The sequence below is a fragment of the Centroberyx affinis genome, unplaced genomic scaffold (genome assembly GCF_046629955.1).
Source record: "Centroberyx affinis isolate AG114_WGS23_722 - 3 ecotype Tasmania unplaced genomic scaffold, CSIRO-AGI_Caff_v1 ptg006234l_1, whole genome shotgun sequence".
Classification (NCBI taxonomy): domain Eukaryota; kingdom Metazoa; phylum Chordata; class Actinopteri; order Beryciformes; family Berycidae; genus Centroberyx; species Centroberyx affinis.
In genome coordinates, this window is record NW_027283167.1 from 22501 (window position 1) to 39163 (window position 16663).

At 39.6% G+C, this 16663-nt stretch overlaps 1 protein-coding gene across 1 annotated transcript in view; it reads right to left on the bottom strand.

Annotated features, from left to right (window-relative positions):
• The window catches only part of LOC139638250 (connector enhancer of kinase suppressor of ras 3-like), a gene marked incomplete at its 3' end in the record, with an annotated part of 37546 nt that extends 21979 nt beyond the window's left edge, over window positions 1-15567 (bottom strand). Inside the window, exons 1-2 of the mRNA XM_071512318.1 lie at window positions 15540-15567; window positions 9887-10050 (exon numbers count right to left, since the gene is read on the bottom strand). Of these exons, the coding sequence (XP_071368419.1) occupies window positions 9887-10050; window positions 15540-15567 (192 nt within the window). The remainder of the gene's footprint in view (window positions 1-9886; window positions 10051-15539) is intronic.
• Window positions 15568-16663: the final 1096 nt, after the last annotated feature.

Below are 16663 nucleotides of genomic sequence, written 5' to 3' on the forward strand. Positions count from 1 at the left end.
GCTAGCGGTAGCGTTAGCAACATGGCTAACGACACCGTCAGCAGCCTGGCTAACTGTCCAAAGCAAGAAACAACCGTAGCTACCGATAGCTACCTGGGAAAACCTATCCTACTCCTCTTTTGGTTGCACAATGGATGACGCACTTCCTTTGTGCCGTAAGTCGCGCCTTCATTGGCAGACAGAACTGCATAGTGAAAGCGAGGCTTATAGGGAACCAACGCAGATGGTGTCATCATTCTATAGACATTACACTGTGCAATCAACATTTACTTCATAATGATAAGTTAAAGCAAAAAAGTTGTCTATAGGGTCTTTAAGAAAAATAAGACTTGAAGCTGAATATGAGACTAAAGGACTTGTTAAGATGGAGGGTTTTTGCAGTGTATATGTTACAGGTGTGATGTAAATCATTTTAAGCACCAATATATCAACTTTATAGTGATACCTTGGTATAATTACTGTAAACTACAATTGTTCTCCTCTATCTCACTCCAGTAGTATTGTTAGTTCTAGTGTTTCTCTCCACATTAAGACTACATTTCCCATCAGCCCTGTTGCTTCCAAACCGCAAACATCCCATCGTACCCAGGAATGATGGGAGATTAAGGCTACTAGAGTGATTCTCATGACCCTTGACCACACACACACACACACACACACACACAGACACAGACACACACACACATACACACAGACACACACACACTTCCCCTGCATTCCTGAGGACCAGTCACCATGGCAGTCATCTGACTAGAAAATATTCCACACCACGTCAGCTTCACTTCACCCCAGTAACTCCAGTTCTGTGAGTCAGAACCACTGACAAAAACGCCGATCAATACACTATATTATGATCAATATACACTCTGAAAACAGACGGTTCTTCAAGGGTTCTTTGGCTATGGTAGAGGTTCTGTATGGAAACGTAAGGACTAAAAAAAAGAAAAAAATCCTTGAGTTGTTAAAATAAAAACCTGAGAATAAAGAATCTGTTGTGGCTCGTTAAAAGTTCTGCTAATACTGCTGCTTTGGAACATCTCACCCATTCCTATAAGGTTCTTCACAGAACCAAAAAAGGTTCTGCTATGGCACAAGCCTATAGAACCGATCTCTGGTCATATATAGAACCCTTTTTATTGGGAATGATAGCGGACTTTCCTCAATTTTTTTTCATTCATTTTCTGATTTTGCGGTACAAACAATGATTTTTTTTCTGTTAATGTACAGTTCCTCACAAATTCATGACATTCAAGTCTAACATGTCTGTGTGAATGTGTACTTATTTATCTATGTCTATCTATATTATTTTTGTGATTTTATGCTTCTTGCATTTTTATTCTCGTCTTTCCTAACCAATTTCTGTAAAGCACTTTGGTACAAACTTGTTTTTTTGTTTTTTTTAAAGCGCTATATAAATAAACGTGAACATTTTTATTAGTTCTCTTACTGACTTTTATTGTTCTTCACAGTGACAAATATCAGAATATGTATATATGTGCAGTCGTATGTATATCAGGACAGAGAAACAATATTCTACTACAATAACCTTTATCTGCATTTTCCAAACTTATCAAGACCTGGAGATTACTGAATTCTTTTTCCATACATCTGTTCTCTCTCTCTCTCTCTCTCTCTCTCTCTCTCTCTCTCTCTCTCTCTCTCTCTCTCTCTCTCTCTCTCTCTCTCTCTCTCTCTCTCTCTCTCTCTCTCTCTCTCTCTCTCTCTCTCTCCTCTCTCTCTCTCTCTCTCTCTCTCTCCTCTCTCTCTCTCTCTCTCTCTCTCTCTCTCTCTCTCTCTCTCTCTCTCTCTCTCTCTCTCTCTCTCTCTCTCTCTCTCTCTCTCTCTCTCTCTCTCTCTCTCTCTCTCTCTCTCTCTCTCTCTCTCTCTCTCTCTCTCTCTCTCGACAGTGTGAACACGTTGGCTCGCCTGAGGCAGCTCAGATGTTCGAGGCATCATGACGCTCAGCGCCAATGAAAACATCTACAGCCAAACTGACATTCCACCTGTTTGACGACTCCACTGCAAAAAAAAAACATACTGCATGTCATTTGTCATTTGTCATCTGACATGGAGTTCAAATCCTGCTAGAGAGAGAGAGCTGCTGCCTTTCAAGTGAATGATTAAAACAAGTTGAAAGTGAGTGAAATTATCTGAGCGGCTCATATCTGCATCTGAGAAGAGCTCAAGATGAAGCTAGCTCTTTGTTGGGGTGTAAACAAGCAGAATCTGTCTTTTAATCACAAACACAGATGTGAATCTCGCTTCGGTGCTCTCCCTCAGGGCAAAGCTACAATAAATCCACTGAAACTGCAGAAAAAAGACTAAATAAGCATCTAAATTTTGTGTTTATATCTGCAAATGTCCTGGAGGAGTTTTGACTTGCAGATGGAAACTAAGATTTTCTTTTTGAACTTTCATAACCCATCTGAACTCAAGATAGTGTCTGCTGTACTCAAAATCAAAGGTTTACAGCCTCAAACATCCATGTAAAGCTCATGATTGGGTGTCATGTACTTAGATTCTTAAAGCAAAAGCTCTGACAATCAATTTAAAAGTGGAAAAGTTAATTCAATCCAATAAATCAATATGTAAATAAAGCCAGTGGAGGGAGGAAAGTGTTTAAACAGGAAGCACCATGCTGCAATTACACATTACTGTAGGAACTCTATTATAAATCTCACTTTGACTTAACATCTCTACAAATCCAGATGTCTAAAGACTCTATTTCACTAGTTTATATCAGAAACAGTACTGGCAAATACTCTTGTTTTAACCTGCAGGGAGTACCAGGTGGGTGGGGTTAACAGTAACAGGACAATTGAAAGAGTGGAAAGCCCAGAAAAGTATTCTGAACTGACTTTCCAATACTTTCCTGTGATTGTCTAAACGTTCTGGCGGTTCACTGTGCCGTCCGCTGTGACAAGCCCCACCCATCTGGCCTCTGCCTCGGATAAAACAAACAAACCACAAACAGAGTATCAGCAGGTTTCAGAACGTCAAATTCAAAGACTTTCATGTGACCTAGAATGGATTACACCTTTACCGACTGAATTACAGTGGTGGAAAGTAACTAAGTACATTTACTCAAGTACTGTACTTAAGTACAATTTTGAGGTACTTGTACTTTACTTGAGTATTACCATTTTATGCTACTTTGTACTTATACTCCACTACATTTTAGAGGGAAATATTGTACTTTTTACTCCATTACATTTATTTCACAGCTATAATTACTAGTTACTTTTCAGATCAATATTTTATATTTAAAACATTTGATCATCTTTATAAAATAACTATAAAATAGCATTGTTATAGATTAGACTACCCAAAAGTATAGATAAATTATTAAGATTAGCTTCACGTTGACAACTTTAAAATGCTGCTTACATGTACATGTATGTCAATAAATCAGTATTAATATTCCAATAATTTATGAAAAATCTAACTCTCTAAATGGGGACAGTTTGCATAATGAGTACGTTTACTTTGATACTCTAAGTACATTTTGCTGCCAATACTTATGTACTTTTTTAAGTAAGATTTTGAATGCAAGACTTTTACTTGTAATGGAGTATCTTTACATTGTTGTATTGCTACTTTTACTGAAGTAAAAGATCTCAGTACTTCTTCCACCACTGCTGAATCAGAAGTCTCCAGGTGTTTTGGAATTGAATGGGAGTGAATGAGCCTGAGAGGGTTTATCTTTAATCGTGGTGCGTTCATGTAAAAACGGTCACAATCAACATTTAAGGGATGTAAAATACGGGAGTGTAAGACTTTGTCAGACTCTTGGAGGGTTTCATGACAGAGTGCTGCGGCCGGCCGCGGGAGGTCAAGGGTTAAAAGGAGAAGCGGCGGCAGGGAAAGTTTCTCCTGTTCTGCTGAACGAGCCTCAGATGGAAAACTGATCATGTGACAGCCAGCGGAAACTGCTGGAACAATGCTGCAGCAGCTTTTCCTCTACTGCCTGTACTGTGTGTGTGTGTGTGTGTGTGTGTGTGTGTGTGTTCTGTGTATGTGAGTGTTTCTGTGACTAGTGTGTGTGTTTATGTCCGTGTTTTTGCTTGGTGACTCATGTTTGTTCGTGTGTGTGTGTATGTGTTCAAGAATAAGTGTGTGTATGCGAGTATCTTTACATGTGTGTATGTTTGTATTTGTTTTTAAGTGGATATGTGTTTACGTGTGTGTGTGCCTTTGCATGTTTTCTTGTGTGTGTGTGTGTGTGTGTGTGTGTGTTCATGTACGTGTGTGTTCTTGAGTGTGCTTGAGTATTTTTGCGAGTGTTCTGGTATGCGAGTAGTGTGTGTTTATGTGTAGGTGTGTTTGTGGTGTACATGTGTTTTAAGGTGTATACACTCAAGTGTGTGTGTGTGTGTGTGTGTGTGTGTGAGAGTGTGTGTGTGTGTGTGTTTTATATGTGTCTGTTAAAGTGTGTGTTTATGTGTGTGCCTTTATGTGTGTGTTCTTGTGTTTGTCTCTCATTCATGTGCGTGTTTGTCAACGTGTGGTTTCTTATGTATGTTTCTGTGTGTGTGTGTGTGTGTGTGTGTGTGTGTGTGTGTGTGTGTGTGTGTCAGGGGAAGGGTGGGGGGTGTGACAGGTGGGAGGGTCACATCTGTTTCCTGCTCCACACCAGAGAGTTTTAAACTCCTCCTGTCCTGCAGAAAATATCCACCGCAACGACTCAGTTGGCCTTGAGTCTCGTCTTAAAGGAAAACTCCACCCAAAACTCTTCAACACTGTTACAGACAGAAACTGCTGATGCAGCTTATATTTATGGGTTCATTTAGTAGTTTGTTGTATTTTTCTTCTTCATGTGGATAACTGGACGAACATTTGAGGAGTTTGATCTCCTTTTCTTTTCAGGATAATGTCTTTTTTTCTTTAAAGACATTCGCTTGCAACAAGGGAAGCCCCCATTTTCTTGTCCAAAAAAAACAAACAAAAATGCACTGGACTTAAAATTGAAGAAGTAACCATGGAGAACTGAGGAAGAACTCTTATGGTTACCAGCAGAGAAAAGGCTTGCCTTAAGCACAGTCACATTCTTCAGCAATAGCATTTATTCCACTAAACCCGAGTTCTTACACAGTCAAATTATCAAATGTAGTAACTTTCACAGTCATTTCAGTAAAACAGCAGGTGATGGCCAAATCATGTCTTCAACTCTTCAAAAGTCCAGTGGGTTTTGTTTTTAATTTTTGGACATCTTTCTGTTTGGATGACTGAAATGAATCCACACAGACAGATTGTCAAATTTCTTGTTTTGAGATTTAACTCCCTTGTTTGAGACTATTTCTTGAAAGAAGTGATACTGGCATGAATCAAGTGAAATTTACTAAAATACGATATTGATAGTATTGAATTATCTCCCAGCCCTAACTATAAATATCATAGTCAAGTTGATTAGTCTGGATACAAGAAAAATAAACTTGCCAAGCTTGTCATTTTTTGCAGTGTAATTTAAAATAACATGACATTATAGGCAGTACTAGTTCACACACTGTAATGTCTGTGTTTGCCTTGTTTCAGACCTGATCCACTGCTCTCTGGGTGGACAGCTGTCTCTCTGGATAAAGGCTGAGTTTACTGCGGTCTGTCGCCACCAAGCCCTTTTATTTCATCCTCCCATTCACCCCACTGTTTGTCAATGGGTTACAGTAGGAGGTGTCAGGACCAGGCTCCATTTAAAAACCCTGGTGGATCCCATTCAGCTGCACTACACAATAAAAGCTCAGCGCTGATTGTAAATCCTCCTTTTCACCGGAACCAACAGGGACACACACACACACACACACACACACACACAGACACACACACACACACACACACACACACACACACAGCAGGAGGAAACAAAGAGCTTGGAAAGGGTTTTGCTCTTTTATTCAAGACTTCTGTGGCTGTTAAAGATCATTTTGTTGGTTTCAAGACATTTTTGCTAGACTGGCTTGTCTTAAGGTACAGGCAGTCATGTGAAATAAGTCAAACTGTTTTAAAACACACATTTCTGACGTTTGAAGATCATTTTGTAATTTTGTAAAGACTAATTTTGGTGGTTTTAAGGAATTTAGCTTGTTTCATGTTACTTGATTTAAGATAGAGTTATTCATTTTAACAGGTCAAACTACTGAGTTTGAGGACAATTTGTAAAAGACAGTTTGTAAAAGTCAATGACTTGTTTCATGATCAATTTTAGATTAAGTTATGGTATCATGAAACTAGTCAATATTCTTCAGAACAATTAACATTGCCAGTAGAGTGAGATAATTTGACCTACAACATCTAGAATATGCTTGAATGAAAAACTCTTGCTAAGATAATTACTTTTAAAGTATTAAGGGTTCCCACATATTTTCTGTTTCAAAACTCCACACTTTTTCCAGACCTCAATTTCTTGACTTGATTTGAGGATTTCGTTGGGTGTTCAATATGATTTATGATTTATGCTGACAGTGGCTGGTCAATATGAGAGCCAACAAGGTTGTATCAATCTATAGCTGAACATTATTCCTCTCTGCACCGAATAACACAATATGTGAAGTGACAGCAGGTCTGCAGCTACATAAGATGAACAGTTGAAAGTGTAGCTGAACAATATTTGTCCATACTTTTCCATACTTTTTATGCACTTCTTAAACTTTTCAAAACCTGGACATTTTCAAATTCACTTTCTGTACTCTAGATTTTCCAGATCTGTGCAGGAACTCTGGTCAGAGGTGGAGACTCGAGTCACAATTTGAATTGTTTGAGACTTGACTTGATGCATGAAGAGAAGACTTTAGACTTGACTCTGACTTGATGACTTGAAAAGGTTTCTAAAGTCTTGACTTGAGATCTTGTGTTTGTGTAAATGACTTAGATTGAAAGTGATGAGATTTGTTCCAGCAGACGACTGAATTTAAATTCTGTTTTCTGAATTTGTATGGAATGATTGAATTTATTGAAGTTGAAACTGATTATAGAAATCAAACTCATGATGCTCTTACCAAGTTTTTATCCTATTAAAACCATATTGCATTGAAAAGTCCTAGATATTTAGTTTTCTTTAAGATATTAAATTGATACTGGACTCTTGATTTGTTCTGACTTGACTTGCTGTTCTACATTCAGACTTGAGACTTGACATTAATGACATGGACTTGACTTGGTAATCTACATTTAGACTTGGGACTTGACTTGAGACTTGTGCCTCAAGACTTGAGACTGACTTGGGACTCGAGTGAAGCTGACTTGGTCACACCTTGCTTTTTTATTTTATTTTATTTTTTACAGTGTAGCAGCACTAAACCTGGATTGCCCGTGCTTTGCCAGATCTGATACAGATTTGCATTATATTTCCATCAGCACATTCTCTGGCATGTGAGCTGCTCTAATATAAACCACTGCTGTCAGAACGTGATGGGAACAGAGACAGATGAAACTCAGACTCATGGGCAGCTTCCTCAAATTTAACAAGTCAACAAACCTACTGAGCTTATTTTCACTTCTTTCCAATGCAGCTTCATTTCTTGTAAGATTTTCTCAGGACGAAGTAGATAACTCTACTTTTGTCCCATATCTGTTGCTGTTTGTGTCCATGTTATGTTTCAAGTTGGTTGTAGTGCTAAAAATGTGTCTTAATCATAGCTTCTAAAACATTTGGATGACACTTATTTTAGTTTTAGATGATATTAAGACTAATAGAAATTACAATGCTGATTTTAATTTCACATTTCACAAACATAAATTGTTGTTTCTACGCAGATTTCACTGTTATCTATAGCTACCATGACTGGTGTGTAATTTCATCAAAAAACAAGAATGATCATGCAGCTTTAAGACTCAGGAGATTGAAGGAAGGCAAATCAACAAAAGAGAGAGAGACAGAGGGGGAGAGAGAGAGAGAGAGAGAGAGAGAGAGACAGAGCACACACACAGATACAGATACAAAGTGTGCTCTGTATCTTAATGCTTTGGCAATATTGTTCTTAACTTTCATGCCAATAAAGCCTGTTGAATTTAATTGAATTGAGAGAGAGAGAGAGAGAGACAGACAGTCAGTCAGTCAGTCAGACAGTCAGTCAGTCAGTCAGTCAGTCAGTCAGTCAGATAGACAGACAGTCAGACAGTCAGTCAGTCAGTCAGTCAGTCAGTCAGTCAGTCAGTCAGTCAGTCAGCTGAGCCTACATTCCTCTCTGATCCCTGGTTCCTGTTCATCCAAACGGTCAGTCTGCCACTCCCAGCCTCGCCTTGTTCAATCACACTCAAAAAAAATAAAGGTTGACCTCTCTGCACCTTCTGTCAGCAGGACCACACACTGTACAAGACACACACCAAGCTTCTGATCTGCACCTTACTACCGCTCTGAGAAATGTTATACAGCAGGTAGCTTTAGTCCAGGAGGCCCTCCAACTAGGACTGCAACTAACGATTATTTTCATTAACAATATCGATTATTTTTTCGATTAATCATTTAGTCTAAAAAAAAATGTCAAAATCCAGATCCCAAAGTGATTCTTCAAATTTCTTCCTTAGTCTGACCAGCAGCCAAAAAACCCAAAAGTATGGGACGCTTATCTCGTCAGAAAGGGATGTCATTCAGTTTCCTGCTGTTGAATGGCAACAAAACAGAGATACTATGAAAAGGAGCGCTTCTTGGACCTGAGGTAGCAGAGGACAGTAAAAACAGCTGCTCTATGTTTGGTGGGTACAACAATACCTAAAAAACACTACAGATATTCCTTGCCAGTGACGTAAGATACATATAAGTAAAAGTATGAATTCCCCGAAAAAAAACATGGCACTCCATCAGCAGGTACAAAGATGTGAAAGGCCTTTGTTATAGTGGCTACATAATAAAAACAGCGACCAGCGCGTATCGACCAAGAACCAGTCTTTGATTCTGACGAGGAATATCTCAGTATGTTTCATGATGTCAGTTGTTTGGCAAACAAGAAAAAAACAACAACAACAACAACAACAACAGGGCAGGATGGATGCCCTGGAGTGTGGCCGTAATGCCCCTTCTAAAATTAACTATCCACACGGCCAGTTTGGCATGTCCTGTTTTGAACTGGCCGTTGTGCCTTAAAAGAAAGTTGTGGATTTCCTCATTTAAAACTACATGCAACGCAGCAAATAAACAAACTCACGTTTCCCAGAGTCTCCGTCGTCACGCTGGACATCAGCAGTAGCGCGAGATTTCTCCCACTCCCGCAAATATATGTGTAATGTTAATGTTTACGTTAACAGCTAATTATTAATTAAACTGAGAGGGAGAGAGAGAGGCCATCGCTAACTGCTAAGCTAAGTAACTAGCAGATCTGAAAAGCGTGTAAACAACTGTGGGATTAGCGAGAAAGTCGCTAAAAGAAGGAGAGAGCTATGAGTGCTTGAGCAGAACTAGTGTCAGTTTAAATGTACAGAGGGTAATTAGCTGCTGTAATGAAGAATATAGCAAAATTAACCGGGTTGAGATCGAGCAGCAAAAACGCTATCAGTAGCAGTGGCCTGCATGTGAGGCGTTTAGGGGACGTCTGTAATTTGTAGCTACAGAAAATAACCTGGGTTACACTAACGTTATCGTGTGTTACTGGACATGTAACTAACTTTGCAGTCTGAGCCATCTGACATATGTGCTGGATCACACTGCAGCACTTCATTTTTCTGTTAGGATATTTATTTTCTTGAGGAAAAAGGACTGAAAAAAGGATTTTAATAACCATTGGTTTTGGCCTTGGTGCCCTATATTTTGGCCACGATGCCCCAATAAATTTGTATTTATCAAAGGCCAAAGTGGCCTTGCCCTGAAAATGACTTAATTCCAGGCCTGCAACAACTTTTATATTCTACAGCAGATTTCCCCGGAGCGGCCCGGCGCCCAGACAGCGGAGCGGACACTGACCAGGGCGCAGAGCAGATCCACAGCCTCCAGCACCAGCTCCTGGTGTCCGACCCGAGCCACGCCCAGAGACAGCAGCTCCTGGTGGGACATCCTCAGCAGCTTCTCCCCGTCCACCTGCTGCTGCTGGAAGGACGGGACGTACTGCTGCAGGCTGTCGTCCAGACCTGAGGACAGACAGAGAGGGAAAAAACACACACTGAGGAAACTGAGGAGACCCTGAACCAAACACAGTCCACAGAGCTGAGATTCCTGCTACGCAACACTGTGACAAATACAAAACACATACACTACCAGTCAAAAGTTTGGATACATCACATTTTTCTTTATTTTGACTATTTTCCACATTTCAGAATAACAGTTAAGACATCAAAACTATGAAATAACACAAATGGAATTATGCAGCGACCAAAAAAAGTGTTAAATCAAAACTATCTTCTATTTTAGATTCTTTGCCTTGATGGAAAGGCAAAGGCTTTGGAAAGAAATTCATACATAGGATCAACTTCACTATTTATATTTGACTAAGAAACTCATTTCAAGCATTTAAGCAGAAGACTGTAGATCAGAATGGCTTTAAGAGAATGAAGAACACAGAACATTCAGTCAGGAGTCCAGACTGTGGACTGGTAGCGTATGTTTCCCCAGAATAACACAGACACACAGTGAATTTAAACCTAACAAAACAATGAAAAACTAAAATACCTGTTAGGTGAAATGTTAGACACTAGTGATGGACATATCAATACACGATATAGAGTTCACGATTCAATACAATCACAATACGATGTAATTAGTGATGGGATGATATATCAAAATTCAATATATCTCAGTGACAATCCGTCTGGTGTGTCAGGAACATGAATGGTGATATCAGCTCCATGTTATTCTGCAGTCAGGAACATGAATGGTGATATCAGCTCCATGTTATTCTGCTGTCAGGAACATGAATGGTGATATCAGCTCCATGTTATTCTGCTGTAGTAATCACTAATGAGACTCTTGACCAGCACAGTTTCACAAGCTCTCCATCCAAATGATATTATTGTCACTTTGTAATGACATTTTTAAATTGTTGTTTACATTCTAGCAGCCAATGGCATCGCTGAGTCTCAGAAATAAACAGAATTCTGCACAGACAGACTTTGTTGTCACTGAACTTGTATTGATCACATCATATCCTGGCTGTATTGAATCCTGATAGAGCTGCAACGATTAATCGATTAATCGATTAGTTGTCAACTATTAAATTAATCAGCAACTATTTTGATAATCGATTTAATCGGTTTGAGTAATTTTTTAAGAAAAATAAGTAAAAATTCTCTGATTCTAGCTTCTTAAATGTGAATATTTTCTGGTTTCTTTCCTCCTCTATGACAGTAAACTGAACATCTTTGGGTTGTGGACAAAACAAGACATTTGAGATGCATGAGTGAGTGAGAGAGAGAGAAAGAGAAAGAGAGAGGGAAAGAAAGAACAAGAGACCGATGGGGAAGCAGAGGAAGAGGAAGAGAGAGTGGCCGTGTGCTAAATATGTCACATCCTGACACAACACACGGGACAGCGAACGCCACATCAACATCCAATAAACCAAACATGATACAAGATCAGTGCCAAGCAAACCTAAACAAACTGCATGTCTGGGATTTTCTTATTTTACTCCACAGCATCATCTCCTTTTCTTTATTTTCTTATTTTCCCTCCTTATTTGTAGATTATTGGATGATTTGCACTATTATCTGAAATCAATTTTTGTCAATATTGTTAATCTTTTACAATTTTCTTTCATTAATTATGTGAGTTTGAGCGCGAGAGTTAGAGTGAGGTTGGGAAGGAAAGAAGAAGAAATGGAAGAAGAGGGAGAAGCGTATGGGAGGGCATCGAGAAGCAGGAGAGAAGAAGAGAAGAAATGCTCGAACGAGAGACAGAGAGATCAAGTTGGGAAGAAGAGAGGAAAGAAGAGAGAAAAACAGTGATGGGAAAACAGAAGAGAAGAAGAGGATGAAGAAGAACATGAGAGAAACAGCAAGATTGGGAAGGAGAGAAGAAGAAAAAACAGAAGTGGTTAACGCAGTGTAGAAGTGAGACAAAAATAAAGAAAGAAGTTCGGGAGGGCAGCAGGAAAGAGAAGCAAGGCATGAAAGAGAAAGAGAGACAGAGAAAGAGAGACAGAGAGAGAGACAGAGAGAGCGAGAGAAACACAGAGAAACAGAGAGAGACAGAGAGAAAGAGAGAGAAACAGAGAGAGAGAGACAGAGAAAGAGTGAGAGAGAGATAGACAGAGAGAGACAAAGAGAGACAGAGAGAGACAGAGAGCGAGAGAAAGAGAGACAGAGAGAGGGAGAGACTGAGAGAGAGACAGAGAGAAAGAGAGAGAGTGAGAGACAGAGAGAGAGACAAAGAGAGAGACAGAGAGAAAGAGAGAGTGAGAGAAAGATAGAGTGAGACAGAGAGAGACAAAGAGAGAGACAGAGAGAAAGAGAGAGACAAAGAGAGAGAGAGAGAAACAGAGAGAGAGAGAAAGATAGAGTGAGAGACAGAGAGAGACAAAGAGAGAGACAGAGAGAAAGAGAGAGAGAGAGACAAAGAGAGAGAGAGAGAAAGAGAGAGAGAGAGAGAAAGAGAGAGAGAGCTTTCCTCTCAGTGAAAGTGTCAGGGAGGAAGAGTCAACACAGAGTATTGACTCTTCCTCCCTGCTGATCCGTCTCTGACAGCTCACACCGTCCTGCAACAACACCGAGCCTCACCGGGCTCACCACAGGGGCCCCCACAGGGGCCCGCACAGGGCCGAGCGGGACGTCCCGTACACACGGGGTCCCGGGTTCGATCCCCAATCACCCCGACCCTCCACACAGCAGCAGATCACCTGTCGCCGGTGTCGAACAAAAACCACAAATCTCCTAAAAACACATTTTCCTTCTTATTCTCATTTCCTCCTTAATACCAGCGTTAGGCTTGGGCCGATATTCGATATTATCAAATATTGCAATATTTCCTGTGAATATCCTGTGATTATCGATGTAATTTGGAAGCAATAAAATAAAATACCTGGGGATTTTTTCTTTTTTTTTTTAAAGTATCATGGTATTAAATTCTGGATATCGCCCAAGCCTAACTAGTGTCCAACTAATATGGATTTTTGATATAAGGCTTTGATATTTTTGGATGGAAGCTGCCGATAGCCAATATTCCTAATCTTTCAAATTTGACTGTTTTCATGCCAAAAAAAAGAAGGCAAGTATTCAGTCTTTTCCCCTTGAATTGTGTTCTTGTCAAGTGGGAAAATCCTCTGCAACAGCATTTAGACCATCATGGGACACTAAAACTCTCCACTGAAACCCAGGAGAAGAAGAAGAAGAAGGAGGAGTAGAACACGAAGTGGAGGAAGAAGAAAAGGGAGAAAAAGAAGAATAAGACGGACAAAAGAAGGAGAAGACGTATTAAATATATTATTCATGCATGCTTATGTGGAATCCAATCAAAACTTCAAGTCAAGTGCTTCCTATTGATAACCAGTGTAGTATTGATCAATTCTACAATAAATATGAAGTCTAATCAATGAAACTGCATCATGTCCATCATATCAGACGTGGCCAACACTGGACCAGATCCCATTTTTAATAATATATATCGGCAAACGGGTTCATCAGTCTAACCCTAACTAACATCCATATATTTCTTGAAATTATACTTTGGGATTTTAACTAGTTCTAATGCTTAAATGGTCATGAAGCTCTTTATCTTGTTAAGATCCAATATTCAAAATGTTAATGCCGTGTCAATACACCTGACTGGAATTCATGTTGATCCAACTCCAATCAATCAACACCTGAAGAGCTTAGAGTTACGAGGTTTCTCCGACAGCTGGCACACACACAGACAGACCTGGGCCGTCCCGTACACACGGGGCCGCAGGTTCGATCCCCCGTGACCTCGAGTGACGTTCAGCCAGACAGTGAAACCCTGCCAGCTCCAGGGCGCCACTCTGCGCCCGACCCTGACCTCTGACCTCTGCCCTCTCTGACTGCTCTGTAGAAAGCAGCAGGAGACAAGATAAAAGAAATCCCCCCCCATCCCTCCCTCCTACACACACCGGATCAATAGACGATCACCAAAAAAACAAAAAAATGTCCACACAGCAGCAGCTAGGAGCCTGGAAATAATTCACTGTGTCTGTGCTTTTATCAATAACAACAGAAAACATGTTCATCCAGAGCGATGTAGTGGAGAGATTTGTCTTGTTAAGAATTAAGACAAAAAAGGAGGGAAGTCCACAACCAAATTAATTACACTAAACTAACGCGTTTCAGCTCTGAGATAATAGATAAAACTCCACAAGAGCTCCATGAATGTGGCGGTCGATCACAAGTCAGTAATTTTACTTTTACTGCAGTTTTGTCCTTCAGTCCATTTTAAATCCATCCATCACAGAACAGATTGTGTGTCTCTCCATCAGCAACAGAAACTGGATCAACTGTAAACTGACAAACTGTGGATCCATTCACAGTGAGAAGAGGAATCTGACTTTACTTTGTTTCTGCACTTTATTTTGTCACTGTAGATTTTTACACCAGAACTTTGACTTTTACTGACGTAAAATATCAGCAAAGTAACAGAACTTCTACTTAAGTAGGATATTCTAGTACTCTTTCCACTACTGCTTACCAGTGGTGGAGAATTTTGAGGTACTTGTACTTTACTTGAGTATTTCCATTTTATGCTACTTTGTACTTATACTCCACTACATTTTAGAGGGAAATATTGTACTTTTTACTCCATTACATTTATTTCACAGCTATAGTTACTAGTTACTTTTCAGATCAATATTTTATATTTAAAACATTTGATCGTCTTTATAAAATAACTATAAAATAGCATTGTTATAGATTAGACTACCCAAAAGTATAGCTAAATTGTTAAGATTAGCTTCACGTTGACAACTTTAAAATGCTGCTTACATGTACATGTATGTCAATAAATCAGTATTAATATTCCAATAATTTATGAAAAATATAACTCTCTAAATGGGGACAGTTTGCATAATGAGTATGTTTACTTTGATACTCTAAGTACATTTTGCTGCCAATACTTATGTACTTTTACTTAAGTAAGATTTTGAATGCAGGACTTTTACTTGTAATGGAGTATCTTTACATTGTTGTATTGCTACTTTTACGAAAGTAAAAGATCTCAGTACTTCTTCCATCACTGCTGAATACACAATGAAATATGTGTGTGTGGCTCAGTGGGTAGAACCAGGGTTAAGGGTTTGATTCCCATACTAAAAACACACGTTACTTTAAGAAGCTTTGGATAGAAGCGTGCAGCAAATGGCAGATGTTAAGCATTCGGCACCCAGCCGGATCATCAGCAACTGGCCTCCAAATGCCTGTTGCTGTTGCTGGTGTGAAGAAGAAGAAGAAAGCAACTGCCACCACATGAGGTCATTAAACTCTGCCGGGGGAAAGCTCTGGCTCCCGTTCGGCTCGGCCCGACAGATGGCCGACACACACCGACAGCAGGGAGGAATTCACTGGGACAGAGAGGCTGACTGGGTAGTGATGCTGCCTGACACCTCGGTGCTGACACCTCTGACTCCGGGACAGTGTGAAGGGAATACACACTGCTTGCTTGCTTGCTTGCTTGTTTACAAGGCCCCTAAACGGTATCGCTCCTAAATACATTTCCGACCTGCTCACTGGCTATAAACCAATCAGATCCCTCAGATCATCAGGCATGTGTCTCCTAAATGTACCTAGAGTTAAATCTAAATCAGGTGAAGGTGCATTGAGTCACTATGGTGCTGTTCTCTGGAACAAACTACCTGCTGACCTGAGATCTGCTACAACTGCATCCTCTTTTAAAAGCAGTCTTAAAACATTGCTTTTTTTCTCTCAGGCTTTTGGTAGTTAGTGTGTGTTTGCCTTTGTGTGCCTCTGCTGTAGTCTGTGTGAGTGCTGTTGTATGAATAGGACAGGGGTTATAAAGAGCTGTATTTTATGTATGTGTGTGTGCGTTGTGTGTGTGGCTGAAAGGTTATTTCATATATGTGTGTATTCTATCTCCTTATCTGTTTAGTGTTACTATTTTGCCTTTTTATGTGAAGCACATTGAACTTACCTGTGTATGAAATGTGCTATACAAATAAAATTGACTTGACTTGACTTGGTCTGGACACCTGACTGAATGTTCTCTGTTTTTGACATTAGTTTCTTATACAAATATAAATAGTGAAGTTGATCCTATGTATGAATTTCTTTCCAAAGCCTGTGCCTTTCCATCAAGGCAAAGAATCTAAAATATAAGATAAGTTTTCATTCGAGTTTAACACTTTGACTGGTAGTGTACACAATTCTACATAAATAACACATTTGAAATGCTTTTGCTCTTTGCTTTCCGTTCAGAAAGTAAACAAAAGCTTTATTCATCAATTAAAACATGGGGTGCATTTCCAGAAATATCTCATTTTACACTGGTAAAATTGGAAAGTGACCGTAAAATTCCCTGATATTCCCTGACATCCCCAGAGAAGTTATCAAATTCCCTGACTTTCGCTGTCCTGGAATACTCAAACGTCCGTGATATTCCAGGAATATTCCCCTGACCAGCGGGAACCCTTATTTTCAAACACAACTCTTTCAGTGTTATGTATTATTTTACAGGATGTGAAAGGGATGTGAAATTCCATGACTCTTCTATAACTTTCCATAACTAAGAACTTCCATGACTGAAACATTTTCTTTCCTCCTGGTTTGTTAAAGTTGTTTTTCAGTCTAATCT